The following is a 27,500-nucleotide window of genomic DNA, read 5'->3' as shown; positions in this document are numbered from 1 at the left end:
ATCAGCTGTGAAGCCTCAAACCCATCATGTGGTCAGGTAATCTGATTACTCCTGTCTCCTAGCAACAGCAACCACGGCCAGTGGCCGGCGCTGCGTGGTGTGTTACCATGACGACGCTCTCTGAGACCGACAGAATAATACATAGTATAGTATAGTAGTACAACATAGTAGAATATAATACAGCAGTATAGTATAGTAGTACAACATAGTAGAATATAATACAGCAGTATAGTAGTAGAATATAATAGCAGTATAGTATAGTAGTACAACATAGTAGAATATAATACAGCAGTATAGTATAGTAGTACAACATAGTAGAATATAATACAGCAGTATAGTATAGTAGTACAACATGGTAGAATATAATATAGCAGTATAGTATAGTAGTACAACATAGTAGAATATAATACAGCAGTATAGTATAGTAGTACAACATAGTAGAATATAATACAGCAGTATAGTATAGTAGTACAACATAGTAGAATATAATAGCAATATATAGTAGTACAAGCAGTATAGTATAGTAGTACAACATAGTAGAATATAATATAGCAGTATAGTATAGTAGTACAACATAGTAGAATATAATATAGAATATAATACAGCAGTATAGTATTATGGTAGAATATAATAGCAGTATAGTACAACAAGAATATAATACAGCAGTATAGTATAGTAGTACAACATAGTAGAATATAATACAGCAGTATAGTATAGTAGTACAACATAGTAGAATATAATACAGCAGTATAGTATAGTAGTACAACATAGTAGAATATAATACAGCAGTATAGTATAGTAGTACAACATAGTAGAATATAATATAGCAGTATAGTATAGTAGTACAACATAGTAGAATATAATACAGCAGTATAGTATAGTAGTATAGTAGTACAACATAGTAGTACAACATAGTATAATATAGTATAGTAGTACAACATAGTAGAATATAATATAGTATAGTAGTACAACATAGTAGAATATAATACAGCAGTATAGTATAGTAGTACAACATAGTAGAATATAATACAGCAGTATAGTATAGTAGTACAACATAGTAGAATATAATATAGCAGTATAGTATAGTAATACAACATAGTAGAATACATGATAGTGACAGTAGAAGAAGCCTGTAGTTCTTTTCTCGCTCACTTCAACGCATTAAGAGTTTAATCACAGCAGCATCTGGTGGACGTCAGAGGAACTGCAGTTCAACTACAAGTTAATATATATTAATATATATATATATATATATATATATATATATATATATATATATATATATATATATATATATATATATATGAACTAGTATTAAGTTAATATATAAATATAACCTTGATTGTAGTTAAAATCTGAGCATCATGTTCCTCGTTGAACTCCTTTAAAAGAACACTGGATGTTATTCTGACAAACCTTCTTTTGTATTATAGTCTAATGCTACATCACAAGTTCACTTGACCTCTGACCCCTCTGTCTGTCTCCAGGTCGGTCATGCCGTTGGTGAAACGGATCATCGAGCCCCGGTATCTGTGCCGTGGCGCTCTACCGGATGGCGTCATCAGTGAGCTGGAGTGTGTCACCAACAGCACTTTAGCTGCCGTCATCAAACAGCTGGGAGGACTCAGTGAGTGATGGTTATTAATGTAACCCCTGGTTATACTGATGGTTACTAATGTAACCCCTGAGTCTAGTGATGGTTATTAATGTAACCCCTGGTTCTAGTGATGGTTACTAATGTAACCCCTGAGTCTAGTGATGGTTATTAATGTAACCCCTGGTTCTAGTGATGGTTATCAATGTAACCCCTGGTTCTAGTGATGGTTATTAATGTAACCCCTGATTCTACTGATGGTTATTAATGTAACCCCTGAGTCTAGTGATGGTTATTAATGTAACCCCTGAGTCTGGTGATGGTTATTAATGTAACCCCTGAGTCTGGTGATGGTTATTAATGTAACCCCTGATTCTACTGATGGTTATTAATGTAACCCCTGATTCGAGTGATGGTTATTAATGTAACCCCTGATTCGAGTGATGGTTATTAATATAACCCTGATTCTACTGATGGTTACTTATGTAACCCTGATTCTACTGATGGTTATTAATGTAACCCTGATTCTACTGATGGTTATTAGTGTAACCCTGATTCTACTGATGGTTATTAATGTAACCTTGCTTCTGATGGTTATTAATGTAACCCTGATTCTACTGATAGTCATTAATGTAACCCTGCTTCTACTGATGGTTATACATGTAACCCTGAGTCTAGTGATGGTTATTAATGTAAACCTGATTCTAGTGATGGTTATTAATGTAACCCTGATTCTAGTGATGGTTATTAATGTAAACCTGCTTCTGGTGATGGTTATAAATACATCTCGAAGTGGATGGCGACACACCACCTGAAGCTCAACCTGGACAAAACCGAGCTACTGTTCCTCCCGGGGAAGGGTTGCCCGCACCGAGACCTGTCCATCACCATTGATGATGCCGTGGTGACGGCAACTCGGACTGTGAGGAATCTGGGTGTGACCCTGGATGACCAACTGTCGTTCTCAGCAAACATTGCATCGGTCACACGCTCCTGCCGATTCCTCCTCTACAACATCAGGAGGATTCGCCCCTTCCTCACTGACGAGACGGCGCAGGTGCTCATCCAGGCTCTGGTTATCTCCCGCCTGGATTACTGCAACTCACTACTTGCCGGAGCCCCGGCGTCGGCCATCAGACCTCTGGAGCTTGTCCAGAAAGCTGCAGCATGTCTGGTGTTCAATTGCCCCAAGTTCTCCCACACAACTTCCCTTCTCCGTTCTCTACACTGGCTCCCTGTAAGAGCTCGCATCCAGTTACAGACTCTGGTGCTAGCCTACAGGGCAGTGAGAGGAACAGCTCCTTCCTATCTCCAGGCCATGAAGCCCTACACCCCCGCCCGACCACTTCGCTCTGCTGCCTCGGGGCGATTGGTTGCCCCGTCGCTCAGAGGTCCCTGCGGCCGATCCACCCGGTCACAGCTTTTTTCTGTCCTGGCCCCTCAGTGGTGGAATGAACTCCCCACTGACTTCAGGACAGCAGAGTCACTGCCCATCTTTCGGCGCAGGCTGAAAACTCACCTCTTCAAGAAGTACTACCCTGAGCCTTCCTCGTAGCACTTATTGCACTCGTATTAGTTTGTTGCACTTATTGTATTCGTATTACTTCATTGCACTTATCCTACTCGTATTAGCTTGTAGCACTTATTGTATTCGTATTACTTCATTGCACTTATCCTACTCGTATTAGCTTGTAGCACTTATTGTATTCGTATTAGTCTATTGCAATTATTGTTTTCGTAGTAATTTGCTTCTGCACTATACTTTTGCTCTGGTTTATGCTTTTAGATGCTTGTTTAAGAAAGGAGTTGCACTTATGACTTCTGGTGACTTCTCTTGAATACCTATGTTGAATACACTTCCTGTAAGTCGCTTTGGATAAAAGCGTCTGCTAAATGACTGTAATGTAATGTAATGTAAATAAATGTGACCTTGCTTCTATAAGCAGCCTTTAAAGTGCTGCTTTGATGGCTTAACATCAAAGTGTTTGTCCATCAACGGTCTGAGTCACACTCTGTGGGACATTGCTGTCCTATTGAACATAATCTGAGCTCTGTGACCTGCAGGCCGACATGCAGAGGACATCTTCACTGAGCTGTTCACTGAGGCCAACACCTTTTACCTGAGGATGAACAGCCTGCAGGAGAGAGTGGACCTGCTGGCAGTGAAGGTCACACAGCTGGACTCCACCGTGGAGGAAGGTGAATGATTAACTGCTTACACCACATCATCATCATCATCATCATCATCACTGTGGCCTGATGCAAACACCAATCCACCTTCTCCTTCAGCTCCTCTCGTTAAGCTCCCTTTACACCACTGACATCTACTTTATCCTCAGTCATGAACAACAAGATCTTTAATTCCTTTTCTTGAGTAATCCTCAATGGCCTCAGACTCCAAACCTCCCCAGTCCTCACTGGATGCCCTGGTCTGACGACAGGATCTAAAGATCCTCATCTACCAACAGGTCACCATGCTCACCTCCGCTTGGCTGGTCCTTAACCTTCTGTGCAAGAGAAACACAAACCAGGTCCACCAAAATATCCTGCTGTTCTTGTATAAACGATAGGAAGCTCTGGTGGTGGTGCCACCGTAAGATCACAACAGACATGTAGACTGGATGACCTAACTCACTTGACCCCTTTCAGTATTCTCACAGCCTTAAGCTTTGTTTATATTCGTGCGTGGCTGCAAAATATTTACTAAATTCAAGATTTTTTAGACCTTGTGTCTCTAAAGCATCTAAAAACTAATAGATTTTCTTGGTAAAATCACATACAAATAGTGTTTTACTCAGTGAGTTTTTGTAACAGTCACGTCTGAAAAGCTCTGATCGTGCACCAAGTTTAAAATTGAGAGATGCATCTTCACTAAGGCAAGAATAAAGTAAGCTTAAAGAGGAGGTTGACTGTTCAACGACAAGGACAGAGTCCACATCCACCCTTCTGAATAGTATCAGAGTATATATGTCGTATCAGAGTATATACTGTATATATTGTATCTGAAGTATATATGTTGTTCCTCAGCCTTTCTTATCTCAGGTTTCTTGGTGACGGAAGTTGAAGAATAGAGACCTAAAAACCTGAATCTGTGACATGAACCACGAACCATTCACATTTCATGTTGTTTCATATTACGACCAAACACGACCCAAACTTGAAGTAAATGCAAACTGTTTAAAATACTACTACTACTACTACTACTAGAACTACCATGTAGTGATAGTACTGTTTGTGGTGTAGTGTCTCTGCAGGATATCAACATGAGGAAGGCTTTCAGGAGCAGTACCATCCAGGACCAGCAGGTGGTGTCCCGGACCTCCATCCTCAACCCAGTTCTGGAAATGTACCAACGCTGCGACAAACCACCACCCCTCAACATCCTGACTCCTTATAGGTCAGTTTAAACATGTCAACATCCTGACATCCTCCTCCAATGAATCGCCATCTTAACATGGTGGAGGGGTGTATGTGCCCCAGTGACTCAGAGCTGTGTTGTTGGGGGCAATAGTTCCCGGTAGGGTCTCCTAAGGCAAAGTGGTCTCAGGGGAAGGGCCAGACTAAAAGCGATTCATATACCCCCTTAAGAATCAGCTTGGAAAAAGGGGTGTCACTACTTGCACGGGTAGGGAAGGGCTCCAGAAGGGAAACCGGGACCCCCTCTGGAGCCAGACCTGGGAGGGAAGCTTGCCAGGGAGCCTCTGGTGGGCAGGCCTCGGCCCCTGGGGTTCGGCCGGGCACAGTAGAAGAAACTACATGGAGCCACCACCTTGTGGGCCCACCACTCGCAGGGATAGGCATTGGGGCTGACCCCTGGCATGGCAGACAAGCTCTAGGGACGTGGAATGTTACCTCTCTGGTAAGGAAGGAACCAGAGATGGTGCGGGAGGTGGAACAGTACCAACTAGATATAGTTGGACTCACCTCCACGCATAGAACTGGTTCTGGAACCAAACTCCTGGAGAAGGGCTGGACTCATTTTCTGGAGTTGCTCATTGATGTGAGGCCCTGGGCGGATGTAGGGATATTAACGAGCCCCTGGCTAAGCACCGCTGTGTTGGAGATTTCCCTGGGGGACGAGAGGGTCGCCTCTATGCAACTGCAAGTCACTGAGAAGTCTCTGACTGCTGTTTGTGCTTATGCACCGAACAACAGTTCAGAGTCCTCGCTTTTTTTGGAGTCCTTGGTTGGCGTCGTTGAAAGGGCGCCAACTGGGGACTCCAGAGTTCTGCTGGGGGAATTCAATGCTCATGTGGATAACGATGGAGAAACCTGGAGGGGTGTGATTGGGAGGACCGGCCTGCCCGATCTGAACCCGAGTGGTGCTTTGTTGTTGGACTTCTGTGCTAGTCATGGACCATCCATAACAAACACCATGTTTGAGCATAGGGCGGTCCATAGGTGTACCAGAACACCCTAGGCCGGGGGGGGGAATTGTAGACTCGGACTGGGGACATTGTCGAGCGTCTGAAAGAACATTTTGAGGAACTCTTAAACCCGACTAACACTTCCTCCGTGGAGGAGGCAGAGTTTGAAGACTCGGGGAAGACTCGTCCATATGCCTGGCAGAGGTCGCTGAGTAGTCAGAAAGCTCCTCATGGCAAGGCGCCAGGAGTGGATGAGATTCTCCCTGAGATGCCGAAGGCTCTGGACATTGTTAGGATGCCTTGGTTGACACGTCTCTTCAGTGTCGCGATGAGGTCGGGTACAGTTCCTGTGGAGTGAGATCGGGGGGGTGTTCCCATTTTTAAAAAGGGGGACGGAGGGTGTGCTCCAGTTATCGGGGTATCACACTGCTCAGCCTCCAGGGAACGTCTATCCTGACTCCTCATTGGTCAGTTTAAACATGTTGACATCCTGCTAGGTCAGTAAATTCAAACCAAAAGGAACTGAAGTCTACATGTTTAACCAGACTTTTAATTTATTAAACTTTGAATGTGTTTTTGAAGGGATGATAAGAAGGACGGTCTTAAGTTCTACACCGACCCATCTTACTTCTTCAGCTTGTGGAGGGAAAAGATGCTTCAGGCCACCGAGAACAAACGCAAAGAGAAGAGACGACAGAAGGTTCATCTCTCTGTTTATTTGTTTCACTTACATCCTACACGTCCAAATTAGAACAAAAACAAACTGAAAAGCTTCATTTTTTATGTTCAGGAACAGAAGCATGTGGAGGAGTCTTCAGGACGGGAGGTGAAGAAGGTGAGTTCTTCACTCTCTGATTTCTGTTATGTTCTTCTTTAATACAAGACAGGCAGCTCAAGTAATCTGATTGGTTCACAGCCGTTAAATAGACACAACGCACTGCTGTGACGTCTGTTTCCCAACGTTGACCAGAACATGAAGCAGAAAGTAACAAACCACTAAATCCAGCGCCGACTCACAAACCACCCGATGAGAGATCAACTTCCTCATCACGTCAAGCATCAAACCTCCAGCTGACAGATAAACACCAATAAAGACAAACAGTTATCAGGAATATTACATAAATATTAAATAACGTTAACTAAGAGTAATGTAATGTATATAATGTAAACAAGGACATAAATACATTACAAATAATGTAAACAAAGTGACAAATAATGGAAATTAAGAGACAAATAATGTAAACAAATATATTAAGAATGTAAACAAATATACAAAGAATGTAAACAAAGAGAGAAATAACATAAATAAAGAGACAAATAATGTAAACAAAGTGACAAATCACTTTAACAAATAAACAAATAAAGTAAACAAAGAAACAATAGCGTGAATAAGCTGACAAATAACATAAATAAAGAGACGAATAATGTAAACAAATAAACAAATAATGTAAACAATTTAATGCTAGCCTGTTCTAATAAAACAAACGTGCTAGTTGCGTACGTTCCTTAGCAACCGTTGTTGGACTCATATATATATTCACGAAGTAGAACGTGTCAGTCACTTTCCTATCAATGTACTTAAGGACTGTTTTCATCACGTTTATTGATCGATTTCTCTCCATTCATCTTCTTTTGGTCAACGTTCAGTTAAATGTCTCTGTTCTTCTAAAGGTTCGTAAAGCTCGGAACCGGCGGCAGGAGTGGAACCTGATGGCGTACGACAAGGAGCTCCGCCCAGACGCTCGAGTGACGCCGTCACCTTACCACACCTCCGACGGCTCAATGTCACCTGACAGGTAAACACACCTGTCCTCACATTACACCATCATCAGTCCCAACCAGAGGTCAGGCTAAGGTCAAAGATCAAAGGTCAGTTTCTGTCTCTGACACTTTGCCCCCCCCCAGGTCAGATGACCTGTCCTTTCACACCAGTCCCCACCCCCATGAGGCCCAGGGGCATGATGGGAAGGATCACGTGACAGCGGCGAGCGGTCAGACTCAGTCGTTGGACCGAGCCCTCCGACCTGCCTCTGCGTCCACTGTGGTCGCCACGGCAACTGCCCGCCAGCACTCACTGGGCCGCAACCAGCCGCATCATCATCACCACCCGCCGCCACTCGCCGGCTCGGCCAATCAGAACGGAGCACGGACCAACGCTGCCGAGGAGGCCAAGTACACTCACTCACTCACTCACAGTTAACTGTTTTATCATGTGACTCATGTTTGACCTTTGACCTCCATCTCTCCTCAGTGACCATCAGATCCCTCCGGCCCCTCCGCCGCCCCCCTCTCATGCCGTCAGCAGGACAGATGGCGTTCCCCAACAGCTCCACCCACACCGCTGCCATGGCAACCCCGCTGCACCCTGCGGCTCCTGGTAACCACGTTTACCACCAACACATTTCTTTTGTTGCTCGTGTTGTTGTTTTCAACTCACTGGCGTCCATACCTGTCTCCTCCTCCAGGTGGCGCTGCTGTCCTCTCACGCCCCTACAGCCCCTCCCCTCCCCCGCCTCCCCGGCCAACTACGTCCCCTCCCCCTCTCGACCCGGAGGCCAGGCCCCGCCCTCTGCCGCCGCGCCCCCGTTGCCCGTGGTGACGGACAGCAGGAAGCCTGCCGGTGGACCGAACACGCCGGTGAACGACGCCCGCAGCGACCTGCTGGCCGCCATACGCAGAGGTCAGTGGTCTCACAGTGAGCTTGTTGTAACATGTGGTCTGAGCTGTGGCTGAGGATCTGGTTCTGGTCTACAGGGATCCAGCTGAGAAAGGTTCAGGAGCAGCGAGAGCAGGAGGAGGCCAAGAAACGAGAGCCAACAGGAAACGACGTCGCCACCATCCTGTCGCGACGCATCGCCGTGGAGTACAGCGAGTCAGAAGACGAGTCAGAACCCGAGGACCAGGAGTGGTCCGACTGAGGGGACCGACCCCAGACCGGTCCAGAGTCAGAACCCAAGGACCAGGAGGGGTCCGACTGAGGGGACCGACCCCAGACCGGTCCAGAGTCAGAACCCAAGGACCAGGAGGGGTCCGACTGAGGGGACCGACCCCAGACCGGTCCAGAGTCAGAACCTTAAACTAACACAGGAAATAAAACACTAATAAAACCACTGGTTGATATCTAGATAAAGAAAACTAGATGATAATGTTACTAAACTGTCATAATCAGCCAATTTAATGACATATATATAACATATATATACATATATGTTATATATGTATATATATAACATATATACATATATATATATATACATATATAACATATATATTACATATATGTATATATATATATAACATATACATATATAACATATAAACATATATATACATATATAACATATATGTATATATACACATGTATATATATATGTATATATGTATGTATGTCATTTCTGGATGAACATAACTGCTATGAAGAGATCAAACGATGTGTGTCTTATTTGAGTCGTTCTAAATAGAACCTCACAGTTCCGTTCTGGTTCTCCAGAGGATGAACCCGTTTCATTGTAATGAGTTTTCTCTTCAGCACCACCTTCAGGACAGAAGTCAAAGTCCAGACTGTGAGGGCCGATGACTACTTCCTGTCTGAGGTGTTCCTGTTTTTCTTCTTCGTGGACTAAAAGGTTTTTGACAGTTGGATATTTTATTATCGTAATATTTACTTTACTACGTTTGTCCATTGATTGATTGATTGATTGATTGATGATTGATTATATCGTTCAGTGAGTTTATGTTCTCGTGACGGTGAACCTGAATCTTTTGTTGCTATGGTAACCAGAGGACAGCTTCTTCAATAATTCTGATTATTGTTTGTGTGATAAAAGCAGAATCAGTAAACTCATTCCATCTGTGACTGATATTGATTTATTGATTTATTGATCTGTGAATTCTGATGTGATTTTGCATGTTGGTGGAAAAAATAAATCTATTAAACAAAAACTGAAAGAAAAACTTTATTGACAAAATGTTTCTGTTTCAGCATGAAATTCATTGTTGTTCATGTCAGTTTGAACGGCGTTCATTCTTCAATAACTGATGTAGATTACAGAGTCAGAGGTCAAAGGTCAAGGTGTTGTTTGACTTTTAGATTCTGATGAAAACATCTCTGGTAATAAAAGATTCAGTCTTTATTCCTTGATGGATTCCTTTCCTCGCTTCTTCTCCTCACTTCTTAGTCCCGCCCACAAGAGACGCAAGGAGAGAGGAGGCGAGGAAGAGACACGAGGAGAGAGGAGGGGAGGAAGAGACACGAGGAGAGAGGAGGCGAGGAAGAGACACAAGGAGAGAGGAGGGGAGGAAGAGACGCGAGGAGAGAGGAGGGGAGGAAGAGACGCGAGGAGAGAGGAGACACGAGGAGAGAGGAGGCGAGGAAGAGACACAAGGAGAGAGGAGGGGAGGAAGAGACACGAGGAGAGAGGAGGGGAGGAAGAGACGCGAGGAGAGAGGAGACACGAGGGAGAGAGGAGGCGAGGAAGAGACACAAGGAGAGAGGAGGGGAGGAAGAGACACAAGGAGAGAGGAGGGGAGGAAGAGACGCGAGGAGAGAGGAGACACGAGGAGAGAGGAGGGGAGGAAGAGACACGAGGAGAGAGGAGGGGAGGAAGAGACACGAGGAGAGAGGAGGGGAGGAAGAGACACGAGAGAGAGGCGAGGAAGAGAGGAGGAGAGGAAGAGACACTAGGAGAGAGGAGGGGAGGAAGAGACACGAGGAGAGAGGAGGGGGGAGGAAGAGACACGAGGAGAGAGGAGGCGAGGAAGAGACACGAGGAGAGAGGAGGGGAGGAAGAGACACGAGGAGAGAGGAGACACGAGGAGAGAGAGGAGGGGGAGGAAGAGACACGAGGAGAGAGGAGGGGAGGAAGAGACACTCTAGTAGTACTCTAGTGGTAATCTAGTAGTACTCTAGTACACTAGTAGTAATCTAGTAGTAATCTAGTAGTCCTCTAGTAGTCCTCTAGTAGTAGTAGTACTCTAGTAGTAATCTAGTAGTCCTCTAGTAGTCCTCTAGTAGTAGTAGTACTCTAGTAGTAATCTAGTAGTCCTCTAGTAGTACTCTAGTAGTCCTCTAGTAGTACTCTAGTAGTAATCTAGTAGTACTCTAGTAGTACTCTAGTAGTACTCTAGTAGTCCTCTAGTAGTACTCTAGTAGTCCTCTAGTAGTCCTCTAGTAGTACTCTAGTAGTCCTCTAGTAGTCCTCTAGTAGTCCTCTAGTAGTAGTAGTACTCTAGTAGTACTCTAGTAGTCCTCTAGTAGTCCTCTAGTAGTCCTCTAGTAGTCCTCTAGTAGTCCTCTAGTAGTCCTCTAGTAGTACTCTAGTAGTCCTCTAGTAGTCCTCTAGTAGTACTCTAGTAGTCCTCTAGTAGTCCTCTAGTAGTACTCTAGTAGTCCTCTAGTAGTCCTCTAGTAGTACTCTAGTAGTAGTCCTCTAGTAGTCCTCTAGTAGTCCTCTAGTAGTAGTCCTCTAGTAGTCCTCTAGTAGTAGTCCTCTAGTAGTCCTCTAGTAGTAGTCCTCTAGTAGTAGTCCTCTAGTAGTACTCTAGTAGTCCTCTAGTAGTACTCTAGTAGTCCTCTAGTAGTCCTCTAGTAGTAGTCCTCTAGTAGTAGTCCTCTAGTAGTCCTCTAGTAGTCCTCTAGTAGTAGTAGTAGTACTCTAGTAGTCCTCTAGTAGTAGTAGTACTCTAGTAGTCCTCTAGTAGTCCTCTAGTAGTACTCTAGTAGTAGTCCTCTAGTAGTACTCTAGTAGTCCTCTAGTAGTAGTCCTCTAGTAGTAGTAGTAGTACTCTAGTAGTACTCTAGTAGTCCTCTAGTAGTCCTCTAGTAGTCCTCTAGTAGTACTCTAGTAGTCCTCTAGTAGTCCTCTAGTAGTAGTAGTCCTCTAGTAGTAGTCCTCTAGTAGTAGTCCTCTAGTAGTCCTCTAGTAGTAGTCCTCTAGTAGTCCTCTAGTAGTCCTCTAGTAGTAGTAGTACTCTAGTAGTCCTCTAGTAGTAGTAGTACTCTAGTAGTAGTCCTCTAGTAGTACTCTAGTAGTAGTAGTACTCTAGTAGTAATCTAGTAGTACTCTAGTAGTAATCTAGTAGTACTGCGTGTGACATTACTACCAGAGTACTGTCAGTGAGAGCAGCAGCAGAGCGTAACCATGGTAACCCTCCCCCCTGTGGAGCGTAACCATGGTAACCCTCCCCCCTGTGGAGCGTAACCATGGTAACCCTCCCCCCTGTGGAGCGTAACCATGGTAACCCTCCCCCCTGTGGAGCGTAACCATGGTAACCCTCCCCCCTGTGGAGGGCAGCAGAGCCGCGGAGCTGAACTTTGATTTAAGGTGAAGAAGAAGAAGAGGAGGAGCGGAAGTGAATGAAAGCAGCGGGAACAGGAGAGAGTGGCGTGAGACGGGAGTCACAGACGGCCAGGGTGAAGATCTACGTCTGATCCGTTAACGGAGAAACACCGAGACTCACCGGAAACACGCAGCGACGACGAATCACCGGCTTCCGGTACGGAGAGCCTCCACACCAGAAGAAGAACCGAACCACGTGTTTAGAGAACGTTTCATGACGTCATAACACATTAACTCCTGATGACGACGAAGAAGAGTTAAACAGACAGGTTAGTATATATTATATATTTATATATAATATATAATATATATATATATATATATAATATATATATTATATATATATATATATATATATTATATATATATATATATTATAATATACATATATATTATAACATATATACATATTATTAATAATACATATATACATATATATATTATTAATAATACACGTACATATATATGTATATATATTATTAATAATACATATATATGTATATATATTATTAATAATAACACGTACATATAGATAGTCTGAGGTGCGCTTGTTTTGCAGACATGTCGGTGCAGGTGTGGTGCCTGTCGTTCCGCCAGCCGTACGCCGGTCTGGTCCTGGACGGGCTGAAAACGGTGGAGAGCCGCTGGAGGCCCCTGCTTGCCCCTCTGGAGAACCAGACCCTGGCGGTCCACATCGCCCGGCGGGACTGGGAGGAAGAGGAGGACTGGATGGCGGTGCTGAGTGGCCCGCTGGGGATGAACCGGGGTCAGATCCGAGCGCTCCTGGAGTCCGGAGAGAGGTTCGGCCGCGGCGTGGTGGCAGGTGGGAAACGATGTCAGTCGACCGTTTACAAGGCGTTCCTGAAGGCAGCGCCTCACCTGTGATGACTTCTCTTTCAGGATTGGTGGATGTGGGCGGGACCTGGTCGTGCCCCGCCTCCCTGCAGGGGGAGGAGCTACAGAACCTGGAGCAGTCGGCTGTTCTGATTGGTCTGCAGGAGAAACACCTGACTTACCTGTCCAACCCCCGCTGGCTCAAGGAGCCGCTGAGGACCCGGGGGGGTCGCGACCTCTGGACTGTGGAGATCCCCGCTGAGCTGTTACCATGACACACACGCACGCACACACGCACACACACACGTTAGCAATGTGAATCTATTGTGACTCTGAGTTCAGAGGTTTACTGAGTGAAGACATGAGAAAGGTCACGTGACCCAACAGAAGCAGCAGCATCATCGTCGTCTGCTGGTGAAACAAACTTTATTCACCCAAAAACAAAAACAAACCACCACAACAGAATGGAAACACAAATAGATCCCTCATCAATAAACAGGGACTGGCCACGCTCTTCTCTCTGATTGGCTGGCGTTTGAAAGCTCAACAAAACAAACAAAACTCTGACATCATAGTTTCTCCACATCGTGATGTGTAACAGCAAGCGTTTGTCCACTTTAACAAGCTGCTCACTAAACACTAACAAACAGATGAACTCCAAACTAACTAACCTTTGGAACAGGAAGCGATCCTGAGACACAGGTGCTGTGTACTTAGCCACAAGCTAACTATAGCATGTGAAGCTAACATGCTAACACAGGAGATTTAGATTCTCAGTAATTTGTCCACTTTTTTTATAACATCTATTAAACATTTACATGTTGACCTTGTTTTCGTCTTATTATTTCTAAAATGTTTTTTAGTTTTTTTTTTTAGGAACATTCTCCGTTCAGTTCAACAAACGTTTTCCTGCTGACTTGTTAGCTGCTAGCACTGCTCATGGAACACAAAGGGTATTGTTAGCCACGAGCTAACGATTGAAGTAAGGTGTGTGTGTGTGTGTGTGTGTGTTAGATGGGGGGGGAGATGTAGTGTGTGGCCGTGTGGTGGGGGGCGGTGCTGTGATGTAACCGACCACATGGGCGGGGTTAGGGGCGGGGCAGTAGACCCGCGTGGTGTGGCCTCCGTTCTGCAGCGACCCCCAGTGGGCGGAGGGGGGAAGGCAGGCGTGGTAGGAGGAGTGATGGGTGAGGTGAGCAGAGTGAGGAAGAGGAGGGTGAGGGGCGGAGGGCAGGTAGGTGGTTGGGGGCGGAGCCTCATATTGCAGGTGCAGCAGCGATGGAGAGGGGAGGGGCGCTTGATCCTGGTACATGAGAGTAGAGGAGGCAGCGGAGCCTGGAGGGGCGGGGCTCGTGGTGGAGGAGGAGCCTTCCACTGAGGGGGCGGGGCCTAATGGAGGACAGAACAGAGCACATTAGATCAGAGGACACAGACGGAAGAAGTAAAATTACTCCAGTGATGTCACTCGAGTCAGAGAGGAGTTAGACCTCTTACGTGACAACGATGACCTCACAAGATCGCGGCTGCCGCATTTTTTAGAGCCAGGTGACCCAGTGCATGATGGGAAATGCCTGGCTCTCAGAAAATACTATTTTTCTGTGTGATGTTAAACTTTAGGCTAGATTGTTGGCCGTTAGTTTCATGTTGTGCAACGAAGGTTTAATCTAAAAACCACTGATTGATAATAATTACAATAACTATTATTACAATAATAAAGCTCATTTATACAACGCATATCAAAACGAGCAGCAAAGTGTTTCACAGGCAGACGTGACGGAACAAAGGGTCGAACACACTGCAAATACACGCACATTTTACATAAATAAATATTTATGAACAAATCTGAACGAGGTCTTCAAACTACAAGTAGCCTACAGATCAAACAGGAAGTCACTGTTAGCGCTGCTTCATTCTGAGGGTCTCATATAATCCAAATAGTTCAGATATTCATTTAACATTTTCGTGAGAACCTGGAGATCAGAACGTTTGAGGTTTCAGAAACTGTGAAAACACAAATATTGATCAGCTGATCAATACATGGAGCTTCGTTCCTGAGAGACAGAAAAGCTTCAGACACAGAATCTAACAAATGAAGAACTTCTTCTCAGTAAAAGCAGCAGTTCACAGTGGATGAAAAACGTTCCGTCTTCTGAAGAGTCCAGGTCAGTCGTCAGGAACAGACGACGGACCGGAGACGGAATGACACCACGGCATCAAACCCCCGGCTGAACCTGAACCGAACTACAACATGTAGACCGTGACTGAGGACCGGTCACGGTCTACATGCTGCAGCAGGTCAAAGAGTCCTGACTGTCCCCGTCCCCTGGACATTAATGGAGGAATGGGGACGGAGAAAGCAATGCATTGTGGGACTTCAGCTCGTGACATGGTTTCTATATTGTTGTTTGTGTGCATCAGAATATTTGTAACGTAACTCCTCGTCTCTGATATATTTACTCTTCACTATCTGACAGAACACAGAGTGTACTGACCGCCGCTGTGTCCGTCTGTCTGTCCGTCTCCTGCCCTGGTGGATTCTGGGTAGTAGGAGGGGGGCTGATGGAGGCCTCGAGTTGTCTCAGGGTACAAAGGAGGGACAGCTGGGGGCAGAAGACCAGGACGGGTCATTTAAACATCTATGAGACTTCATGTAGAGAGGAAACCTTCATAGTGGAGCTCAGGGAACAACCTGCTGCTCAACGGCACTAAAACCACGGAGATGACGGTGGATTTAGAAATAAACCTCGTCTACATAAATGGATCCGAAGAGGAGCAAGTTAACAATCTTTAAGTTCCTGAGAAACAGCATCAAAGAACCTGACGTGGTCCTCAAACATCTCCATCCTGATGAAGGTCATAAACGCTGTTTATCTTAAGGAAACTCAAGAAGTTCTAGTTAACCTCAACAGAAACATTACAAACTAACATGAGACGTTCAGGGTCCAGAACAGGAGAGCTCTACATCAGTGATTAAAACCAGAACATCACTGGTTCATCTGGAGGGAAGAACTAAAGAATATTAAAAGATAAAACCTGCTGGGTCGGAAAACAGAAACAGAAACATCAGCTGATGAACCAGCAGACTTCAGAAAAGGTTAACTCATTAACCAACTTATTAACTACCTGACTAACTCATGCGCTAACTCTTAAACTACCTCATTAATTTACCCATTAACTAATTAACAGCATAATTTAATCATTAACTCAGTAACTCATAAACTAACTCATATGTGAATTAGATGTTACCACTGTGTCCTTGTTTAGAGCTTCACGTATCCTTGTGTCCTTGTTTAGAGCTTCACGGATCCTTGTGTCCTCGTTTAGAGCTTCACGGATCCTTGTGTCCTTGTTTAGAGCTTCACGGATCCTTGTGTCCTTGTTTAGAGCTTCACGGATCCTTGTGTCCTTGTTTAGAGCTTCACGGATCCTTGTGTCCTTGTTTAGAGCTTCACGGATCCTTGTGTCCTTGTTTAGAGCTTCACGGATCCTTGTGTCCTTTTTAGAGCTTCACGGATCCTTGTGTCCTTGTTCAGGGCGTCATGGCTCCTTGTTTACTTGTTAAGAGCTTCATGGCTCCTTGTTTACTTGTTAAATGTTCATGGATCATTGTATCCTTGTTTAGAGCATCATGTGTCCTTGTTTAGAGCGTCATGTGTCCTTGTTTAGAGCGTCATGTGTCCTTGTTTAGAGCGTCATGTGTCCTTGTTTAGAGCTGTATAGATCCCTGTGTCCTTGTTTAGAGCTGTATAGATCCCTGTGTCCTTGTTTAGAGCATCATGTGTCCTTGTTTAGAGCTGTATAGATCCCTGTGTCCTTGTTTAGAGCATCATGTGTCCTTGTTTAGAGCTGTATAGATCCCTGTGTCCTTGTTTAGAGCGTCATATGTCCTTGTTTAGAGCATCATGTGTCCTTGTTTAGAGCTGTATAGATCCCTGTGTCCTTGTTTAGAGCATCATGTGTCCTTGTTTAGAGCTGTATAGATCCCTGTGTCCTTGTTTAGAGCGTCATATGTCCTTGTTTAGAGCATCATGTGTCCTTGTTTCCTTGTTTAGAGCTGTATAGATCCCTGTGTCCTTGTTTAGAGCTTCATGGCTCCTTGTTTCCTTGTTTATTTTTACATTTTAATATGTTGCCATTCAACAGATACTGTAGAGCCCACTATTCTGAGGACAATCTAAGGAAGCTTCATTCCACTCATTGGGGAACCGACCAGGACCACTGGAGCAGAAGACTACAGGACACCTCCCTGACTCTGCCCATTGATCAGTGGATCCAGCTGGGAGCCCTTCACCTCCAGACCTGGACTATAGAGTGATCCAGCTGGGAGCCAGTCAGTCTTCACTCAGGGATCGTAGTAGGACTCTTATTGTGTAAAAACTGTCTGGTGTGGTTGATCACAGCAGCATCTTATGGATGTTAGAGAAATTGCAGCTGAGGATGCTGCTGATTGGTGGACACGCCTCCACCAATGAACTGAAAGCCAATCAGAGACGGAGTAGGCCTTACCATGCAAGGGGGGCTCCTGGTTCAGGTAGGGGGTGTAGTGCTGGTAGGGGTAGGAGGCCTCTGGAGGGGTGGCGGGGTACGTCTGCTGCTGCCAGCAGCTCTGATGGTACCACTGCGGGGGGGGGAGGGGGGGTTAGTTTTACACTAAAGTCACATCATTAATCAGCAGTTACTGACTTTGAATGGGGGGGGTAGCTCTTCTCTTACCTGGACTCCTAAGTTGAAGTAATACTGGAGGACTCTGCAGTCTGCGCACACACACATTTAAAAAACAGGAAGTGAGAAGGAAGTACGGAAGTGACACGCTGCGTTTACGTTGGTTGACCTCTGACCTCGGGGTAAGTCACTGGCGTTAGGGTCATAGGAGTAAGGGGGCGGCGCTACCATGGTGCAGACAGGCTCACCCAACTCATTAACCAACCAGGGAGAAGCGGCTGGAATCGCCATGGCGACTAAGAACAGAAAAAAAATAACAATAATAATATCTGTGTCTGTGTGTGTGTGTGTGTGTGTGTGTGTGTGTGTGTATACGTGTGTGTGTGTGTGTGTGTGTGTGTGTGTACGTGTACCTGAGCGTGTTTGTGTTGCTGCCGGCAGGAGGGCAGTTGCAGGTACACGTGATGATGATGAAGAGGGTGAGGAGGAGGAAGAAGAGGGAGAGGAGCAGATGACTAATGGCTTCACTACCTGAAACAAACAAACACACACACACACACACACACACACACACACCCACAAATGATGAACACCGGCAGCCAATCAGAGGTGGGACGAAGGCGAGGGCGAGGGGACGTTGATGTGACAAAGGTGAGGACGATAGGGCCAGGGCGAGGGGATGAAGGCGAGGGTGAGGGGCTCGTAGCACTTATTGCATTCGTATTAGTTTGTTGCACTTATTCTTTTCGTAGTAACTTGCTTCTGCTCTGGTTTCTGCTCTTAGATGCTTGTTTAAGAAAGGAGATGCACTGATGACTTCTGGTGACTAGTAGTTCTCTTGAATACCTATGTTGAATACACTTCCTGTAAGTCGCTTTGGATAAAAGCGTCTGCTAAATGACTGTAATGTAATGTAACGTAATGTAACCAAGGCGAGGGCGATGGGACGAAGCCGAGGGCGAGGGGACGTTGGTGTGACAAAGGTGAGGACAATAGGACGTTGGTGTGACGAAGGCGATGGGATGAAGGTGAGGGCGATGGGACGAAGGCGATGGGATGAAGGTGAGGGGACGAAGGCGAGGGTGATGGGACGAAGGCGAGGGGACAAAGGCGAGGGGACGAAGGCGATGGGACGAAGGCGATGGGACGAAGGCGATGGGACGAATGGGACGAAGGCGAGGGGACGAAGGCGAGGGGACGAAGGCGAGGGCGATGGGACGAAGGCGAGGGCGAGGGGACGGTGTAAATGTGGTGTGTACCTGCTGTGTGTAGCTGTAGTTCATCTCCGGTCTCGGAGGAGAGTCAGCAGTTCCTCTCTCCTGGTCGTCCTTTCAAAATAAGAGAAACAGTGTATGTCTCCCTGTCTGTGGCTCTGAGCTTCATGACATCACTGATCATGTGACCCGTTATCACACCTTCACATCAACATGTAATTTTCGTTAGTATTAAGTCAGTCATGAGGCTTTCACTGTACATAAGGTTTCTCTGTATGCCGACAATACTCCGCTCTCCACCTACCAAATATCTAACGACGTCAGACACTTCTCACAATAGAAAATACATTTTTAAAACCACTTAACCTTCAGAGGGCACAAAACATTAAATAGACTAAGTTTAGATTGCGAGTTGAGACTCCAACTCTCACTCTGTTCTTCATCACAGACCCTCCTCATCCTCTAGACCCCATCTAGATCTCGGTTAAAGCCAAAGACACGTCTCCATTGCTACAGAGTTCATCTCCCTTTGTTGTGAATGGTTCTGCAGAATTAAAGCATCATGAGGTCAGGTGTGTTACCTGGTTGGTGGAGGACTCAACAGCGGTGTAAACACCGGAGGTCTGGTAGCTCTGATCTGAAACAATTCACATTCAGACTTCATCACTTCCTGTCTCACTTCCTGTCTCTTTGAGAAGACTTTCAGATAAAGTGACTAACCCTGAGTGATGTAGATGTAATCCTCCGTGTACTCGGCTGACAGAAACACACACACAGGAAGTGGAAGGCTTTAGTTGAGTTTTACTGCCAGTAACCAAATGAAGACAGTGACAGAGCAGCGATGAAATGAAGACATTAAAAAAGTATCCTCACTCTGGTCCTCCACGGTGCTGGTGTCCTCCTGGTCCTCCTCAGAGGAACAGACCGGGGTACTCCCAGGTGGAGGTGCGGGGGGGAGGGGCCCCGAGCTTCTCTGAACTCTGTAGGAGGAGCCAGGTGGAGGGGGTGGGGCTCCCATGGAGGGAGGTGGGGCAACTGCCTGGCCCTGAGGGAGGAGCCACAACATTTTACATACATCAAAGTTTACAGGAAGTCCTGTTCCGTGGCTTCAGTAACCATGATAACTACACGCCGTGGAGCGGTCACATGACCATGCTCATCCACTCTCTGTACACACTGCATTTCCCAAACATGCTCTGAGCGCACATACACGAAAACCAGCGTTCATAATAAACGTGCACTTGTGTCCTGGTTTTCATGTTTTCATTAAGATATTTATTTAATCCCTTCATCTATCATCACACGTGTGTATTCTGCTGAAGGAATGTGTTCAGACGTTCTCTCTCAGCTCCAGGTTCATCAGACTCGTCGTGGTCATTGTTTCTCACCGTCAGCGGGGGGAAGACGCCGTCTCCGTCGTCCAGCTGGTAGAAGGTGATGGTGGCGTCCAGATCGGATGTCTCCTCCTCGGCCTCCGCGGGGAAACCAAACTGACCGTCTTTATTCAGAGCCGCAGCCAGCTGACGGCGACTGCGACTGAGCAAACAGACCGTTTCATTCAGAACAAAGTTCCCGTTGTCATGGTTACCTTGTGTCATGTGATGTGACCTTAACCACGCAACTAATAATTATCCTTTAATGACCAACAGCATCAGAAGGGACAAAATCAACATGGATTCTTTTCTGTCTCATGATCAATACTTCACTGTTGACCCCAGTGTTCACAGAACGTGTGTGTTGTTTACCGTGACCTGAAGGCATAGCTCTCGTAGTCGTGGTAATATCTCCTGCCAGGGTGGTAATAGGTCAACTGAGGACCAATCAGGTGACGGTTCAGGAAACGGGTGGAGCTTCTGGTCAGAATCACACACACACACACAGACACACACACACACACACACACACACACACACACACACACACACACACACACACACACACACACACACACACACACACACACACACACACGAGACACACAGCGAGAGACAGAGAGAGAGAGAGAGAGACACAGACAGAGAGAGAGAGAGAGAGAGAGAGACACAGACAGAGAGAGAGAGACACAGACAGAGAGAGAGAGACACAGACAGAGAGAGATAATTAACTCAGACTTGGTTCTGACCTTCAGGTGACTCACAGGTTCTGGTCTGATAGAGTCTCACCTGGAGGCTCCGTAGCGAGGAGGTCTGGTTGGGGGTTGGTGGTGGTGTGGGGGCGTAGGGGTCGTAGGTCATGGCTCCTGGTGACAAAGGGGGGCGGGCGGTGGTGGCCTGTCGGCTGGAAGCGGGGGGGCAGGTTGGAGGGAGCTGGGCCTCCATAGGGTGGCGGGGGCATCAGAAGCTCCGCCCCCTTCAACCCGCTGCTGCCACGAGACTTCCTGAAGTACCGATGACGGTGATGATGTCGCTGACCACGAGAGTCCGGGTCTGGCAGAAGAGACATGGAGACATGAAGACATGAAGGTAAAGACAGTAGAGATATAAAGACATGAAGTAAAAGACAGTAGAGACATGGAGGTAAAGACAATAGAGACATGGAGACATGAAGATAGAGACAGTAGAGACATGGAGACATAAAGGCATGAAGGTAGAGACAGTAGAAACATGGAGACATGAAGATAGAGACAGTAGAGACATGAAGATAGAGACAGTAGAGACATGAAGATAGAGACAGTAGAGACATGAAGATAGAGACAGTAGAGACATGAAGACATAAAGGCATGAAGATAGAGACAGTAGAGACATGAAGACATGAAGATAGAGACAGTAGAGACATGAAGATAGAGACAGTAGAGACATGAAGATAGAGACAGTAGAGACATGGAGACATGAAGATAGAGACAGTAGAGACATGGAGACATAAAGGCATGAAGGTAGAGACAGTAGAAACATGGAGACATGAAGATAGACAGTAGAGACATGAAGATAGACAGTAGAGACATGAAGACATGAAGATAGAGACAGTAGAGACATGAAGATAGAGACAGTAGAGACATGAAGACATGAAGATAGAGACAGTAGAGACATGGAGGTAGAGACAATAGAGACATGGAGACATGAAGATAGAGACAGTAGAGACATGGAGACATGAAGATAGAGACAGTAGAGACATGGAGACATAAAGGCATGAAGGTAGAGACAGTAGAAACATGGAGACATAAAGGCATGAAGGTAGAGACAGTAGAAACATGGAGACATGAAGATAGACAGTAGAGACATGAAGATAGACAGTAGAGACATGAAGATAGACAGTAGAGACATGAAGACATGAAGATAGAGACAGTGAAGACATGAAGATAGAGACAGTAGAGACATGAAGACATGAAGATAGAGACAGTAGAGACATGAAACATGATAGAGACATGAAGATAGAGACAGTAAAGACATGAAGACATGAAGATAGAGACAGTAGAGACATGGAGACATAAAGGCATGAAGGTAGAGACAGTAGAAACATGGAGACATGAAGATAGAGACAGTAGAGACATGAAGACATGAAGATAGAGACAGAAGGTATTGGACCAAACATCTGGAGAGGGGACCCAAAGTGGACCTCAGAGTGAACGAACCCAGGTCTCCCTTTCTGGTGGGAGCAGCGACGTTCCAGGCTGGAACTGGATTGACTGGTTTCAGGTCCGTCAGGGGAACCAGGTGTCTGAGACAGAGGAGGACATGTAGACATGAAGGACGTCTGCACGGTTCTCAGTACTAGTATGTTTCAGTCAGGTCGTGTGTTACTTCTCTCCCAGCTCCTCGATGAAGACGGTGACGGCTGACGGGTGGGTTCCTACTTCCTGGATGAAGGCGTTGTAGTACTTCCCCTTCGGCTCCAGACGCACCTGAGACAGACACAGATGGAAGTAGAGACACCTGAGACTGTCTTACAGGAGGACAGAGACTTATGACTCCCTGAAGGTCCCAGGGACGTCCACACCTCAACCGTCATGTGGACCTCGAGGAAGCTGATTGGTTGGTTCAAGTTTTAAAACCAGGTGAAAAGATACCAGATACACAGAATCCTTTAGAGAACTACAAGTATAAAAGATACACAGAATCCTTTAGAGAACTACAAGTATAAAAGATACACAGAATCCTTTAGAGAACTACAAGTATAAAAGATACACAGAATCCTTTAGAGAACTACAAGTATAAAAGATACACAGAATCCTTTAGAGAACTACAAGTATAAAAGACACCAGATACATGAATCAGTATTCGGACTAGTAGTTGCAGTATCACTGTTACCTGACACTTGTCTCCCAGGAAGTACTGCCTCCCTGCAAACACCATGTAGTCCGTCTTCTGCATCTCTGTCAGATAAACATTGATTATGAATTCATAATATCATGTTAGAAACCATCATAGAGAGTAAACATGAGCTCATATTAAAAACTGGTACCTTTACAGGTGTCCTGCCACACGTCAAACTCTAGGTTTCTGTACGCTTCTCCATCCAGAGACTTCATGACCTTATAAGGAAGAGACAGTCTGGAAGGGGGCGGGGCTTCTGTAGGATGCTGAGCAGTAAAAACAGAGGGTCAGGATCAATGCAGCTTTTAGGGCACGATAATAAAACACTCTTATTTGTTATCGTGTACCGCGTCCCAGGTAGAGTTTTGATAAAGTTTAAAGAAGAGGTGATGAAAAGTGATGAAGGTTACGACCTCCTCATCGCTCCACACGAGTCATGTGATTCATTCTGGACCTCATTAACATCTCAGAAAGGAAACATGACATCATGAGTCTTCCTCTCACCTTCGTCTCGGCTGTCACAGCCCGCTGTTTATCGTCAGACTCCGGCTCCTCCCTGTAGGACAAAACAAACACACACCTGAGTACAACATGATGTCACTGTACAGGTGAGCACCCATCAAAACTCTGGCTCAGTCCCTGATACTCTTAAACTGGCTGCTGTCACCCCCATCCTCAAAAAAACCTGGACTTGACCCTGACACCATGAACAACTTCCGGCCCATCTCCAATCTTCCCTTTCTGTCAAAAATGCTGGAACGTGTGGTCGCCGCACTGAAAGCCCACCTCACCTCCAACGATCTGTTCGAGACATTTCAATCCGGTTTCCGCTCACAGCACAGCACTGAAACTGCCCTCCTTAAAGTCACCAACGACCTGCTCCTCTCCTCAGACTCTGGTCACCTCAACATTCTCATTCTCCTTGACCTCACTGCTGCTTTGGACACCATCTACCACAGCATTCTTCTCTCAACATCACCGGTACTGCTCTCTCCTGGCTGAAATCATATCTCACAAACAGACAACAGTTCATCAGCATCAACAACTGCACCTCCTCCACTGCTCCTCTGTCCCAAGGCGTCCTCCAGGGTTCGGTGCTTGGTCCTCTTTTATTCATCCTCTACCTGCTCCCTCTTGGAAATATCATACGTCAACACAGTCTCCACTTCCACTGCTACGCCGATGACGTCCAGCTCTACATCTCCACTAAAGCCATCACCACTGCTCCTCACTCCACTCTGACCAACTGCCTCACTGACATTAAATCATGGATGCAAACCAACTTCCTGAAACTCAACTGTGATAAATCGGACATGATCATCATTGGTCCCAAATCCCTCACAAAAACCAGTCAAAACTTCTGCCTCACCATTGACAACTCCACTCTGTCTCCGTCCACACACATCCGCAACCCTAGAGTCATGTTTGACAGCAACCTCCTTTGAACGCCACGTCAATTTAAATCACCAGAACTGCCTTTTTCCATCTCAAAAACATTGCCCGTCTCCGCCCGTCACTCTCCCTACCTGCTGCTGAAACCCTGATCCATGATGTGAATCACCTCCATCACCTCCAGAATCGACTACTGCAACAGCATTCTTCATGGCACATCAACCAAAGTCCTAAATAAACTCCAGAACATCCAGAACTCTGCATCACATCACCTGTTCTCCAGAACCTCCACTGGCTCCCCGTCCCACAACGGATCCAGTACAAAGTCCTGCTCCTCACCCACAAAGCCCTCCATAATCAGGCCCCCTCCTACCTCACCGACCTGCTCCATCACCACCACCCTCCTACCTCACCGCCCTGCTCCATCACCCTCCTATCTCACCTGCTCCATCACCACCACCCTCCTACCTCACCTGCTCCATCACCTCACCGACCTGCTCCATCACCACCACCTCACCTCACCGCCCTGCTCCATCACCACCACCCTCCACCACCTGCTCCATCACCACCACCCTCCTACCCCTCCATCACCACCACCTCACCTGACCTGCTCCATCACCACCACCCTCCTACCTCACCGACCTGCTCCATCACCACCACCCCCTACCTCACCTCACCTGCTCCATCACCACCACCCTCCTACCTCACTGACCTGCTCCATCACCACCACCCTCCTACCTCACTGACCTGCTCCATCACCACCACCCTCCTACCTCACCGCCCTGCTCCATCACCACCACCCACCTACCTCACCGCCCTGCTCCATCCCACCACCACCCTCCTACCTCACCGACCTGCTCCATCACCACCACCCTCCTACCTCACCGACCTGCTCCATCACCACCACCCTCCTACCTCACCGACCTGCTCCATCACCACCACCCTCCTACCTCACCGCCCTGCTCCATCCATCACCCTCCTACCTCCACCTGCTCCATCACCACCACCTCACCGACCTGCTCCATCACCACCACCACCACCCTCCACCTCACCGACCGCCCTGCTCCATCACCACCACCCTCCTACCTCACCGCCCTGCTCCATCACCACCACCCTCCTACCTCACCGCCCTGCTCCATCACCACCACCCTCCTACCTCACCGACCTGCTCCATCACCTCACCACCCTCCACCTCACCTCACCGACCTGCTCCATCACCACCACCTGCTCCTACCTCACCTCACCGACCTGCTCCATCACCACCACCCTCCTACCTCACCGACCTGCTCCATCACCACCCTCCTACCTCACCGACCTGCTCCATCACCACCACCCTACCTACCTGCTCCTCACCGACCTGCTCCATCACCACCACCTCCCGACCTGCTCCATACCTACCTCACCGCCCTGCTCCATCACCACCACCCTCCTACCTCACTGACCTGCTCCATCACCCTACCTCACTGACCTGCTCCATCACCACCCCTCCTACCTCACTGACCTGCTCCATCACCACCACCCTCCTACCTCACCGCCCTGCTCCATCACCACCACTCCTCACCTCACCGCTGACCTGCTCCATCACCACCACCCTCCTACCTCACCGACCTGCTCCATCACCACCACCCTCCTACCTCACCGCCCTGCTCCATCACCACCACCCTCCTACCTCACCGACCTGCTCCATCACCACCACCCTCCTACCTCACCGACCTGCTCCATCACCACACTCCGTCCCGTCGGCTACGCTCCTCTGATGCCAACCTCCTGTCTCCTCCAGTCAGGACCAAGCACCGGACATGGGGCGACAGAGCCTTCTCCATAGCTGCCCCCCCCCGGAACTCTCTCCCCAAACACACCCGAGACTGCAACGATCTTTCAATGTTCAAATCAGAAATCAAAACGCACCTCTTCAAAACTGCTTTTAATGACTGACTAATGCTGTGTGTTTTAAGTTTTAAGTGTGTAGCTTTTAAATGTCTGTAAAGCGTCTTTGAGTACTCTGAAAAGCGCGCTATAAATAAAATGTATTATTATTATTAACAAACAGGAAGTGATGATGTAGACGTGTGTGTGTGTGTGTGTGTGTGTGTGTGTGTGTGTGTGTGTGTGTGTTACCTGTGACATCGGTCCTCAGGTGTGTCGTAGCCAAAGTCGACATCACTACACAGTGATGGGCTGTTTCTATAGCGACGACCTCCAACCCTGAAGGCTTCCATGGCCTGACAGAGCTCCGCCTCCTCAAACCCAAACACCTGAGTGTAAAGCAGCTCATAGAAAAGAGCTAAACACACACACACATTATAAACACACACACACACTATAACACACACACACATTATAAACACACACATTATAAACACACACACACGCACTATAAACACACGCACACACATTATAAAAACACACACACACACTATAAACACACACACACATTATAAACACACACACATTATAAACACACACACACTATAAACACACACACACATTATAAACACACACATTATAAACACACACACACTATAAAACACACACACACACACACACACTATAAACACACACACACACATTATAAACACACACACATACACTATAAACACACACGCACACACAATAAACACCCCCACACCAGTTGAATGTTATGTGTTAAAACCGGTGAACCTGACAGTGAAATGTTGTACTGTCCCTTTAAAGCTGCGATCCACCAATCACTGATGAGTACTCACACTGGCAGAGGGCAGCGGAGACGGGGTAAGTCCTCGGGTAAACAATGTCATAGTGACCATTGATGGAGCAACACAGCGTCACCTAGGCAACAGAGTGAAACCTAGCATGATTAATCAGTCACC

General features: G+C 46.6%; 2 protein-coding genes and 1 pseudogene across 2 annotated transcripts in view; 2 read left to right on the top strand and 1 right to left on the bottom strand.

Moving 5' to 3' along the window:
* The first annotated feature begins 1,494 nt into the window (after window positions 1-1,494).
* LOC129096300 (actin-binding protein WASF3-like) lies at window positions 1,495-8,879 on the top strand (annotated as a pseudogene).
* Window positions 8,880-12,328: 3,449 nt separating this feature from the next.
* On the top strand, window positions 12,329-13,415 carry zgc:110222 (uncharacterized protein LOC550336 homolog). Its single transcript, XM_054604018.1, has 3 exons — window positions 12,329-12,568; window positions 12,859-13,122; window positions 13,200-13,415. The coding sequence occupies exons 2-3, from the start codon at window positions 12,861-12,863 to the stop codon at window positions 13,406-13,408; spliced, it is 471 nt and encodes a 156-aa protein (XP_054459993.1). The 5' UTR covers window positions 12,329-12,568; window positions 12,859-12,860; the 3' UTR covers window positions 13,409-13,415.
* A 687-nt stretch (window positions 13,416-14,102) lies between these two features.
* The window catches only part of alg13 (ALG13 UDP-N-acetylglucosaminyltransferase subunit), an 18,911-nt gene continuing 5,513 nt past the window's right edge, over window positions 14,103-27,500 (bottom strand). The window contains 23 exon segments of the mRNA XM_054604013.1: window positions 14,103-14,187; window positions 14,190-14,522; window positions 15,626-15,733; window positions 17,640-17,751; window positions 17,847-17,887; window positions 17,972-18,091; window positions 18,209-18,326; window positions 19,055-19,123; window positions 19,591-19,646; window positions 19,730-19,765; window positions 19,883-20,054; window positions 20,398-20,545; window positions 20,755-20,862; window positions 21,172-21,219; window positions 21,221-21,265; window positions 21,267-21,435; window positions 22,578-22,663; window positions 22,747-22,847; window positions 23,254-23,318; window positions 23,408-23,525; window positions 23,764-23,815; window positions 26,770-26,935; window positions 27,378-27,459. Of these exon segments, the coding sequence (XP_054459988.1) occupies window positions 14,144-14,187; window positions 14,190-14,522; window positions 15,626-15,733; window positions 17,640-17,751; window positions 17,847-17,887; window positions 17,972-18,091; window positions 18,209-18,326; window positions 19,055-19,123; window positions 19,591-19,646; window positions 19,730-19,765; window positions 19,883-20,054; window positions 20,398-20,545; window positions 20,755-20,862; window positions 21,172-21,219; window positions 21,221-21,265; window positions 21,267-21,435; window positions 22,578-22,663; window positions 22,747-22,847; window positions 23,254-23,318; window positions 23,408-23,525; window positions 23,764-23,815; window positions 26,770-26,935; window positions 27,378-27,459 (2,397 nt within the window). The 3' untranslated portion in view covers window positions 14,103-14,143.

Source organism: Anoplopoma fimbria, chromosome 9 (assembly GCF_027596085.1).
Source record: "Anoplopoma fimbria isolate UVic2021 breed Golden Eagle Sablefish chromosome 9, Afim_UVic_2022, whole genome shotgun sequence".
In the NCBI taxonomy this organism is placed as follows: Eukaryota; Metazoa; Chordata; class Actinopteri; order Perciformes; family Anoplopomatidae; genus Anoplopoma; species Anoplopoma fimbria.
This window is presented reverse-complemented; position numbering and strand designations above follow the sequence as displayed.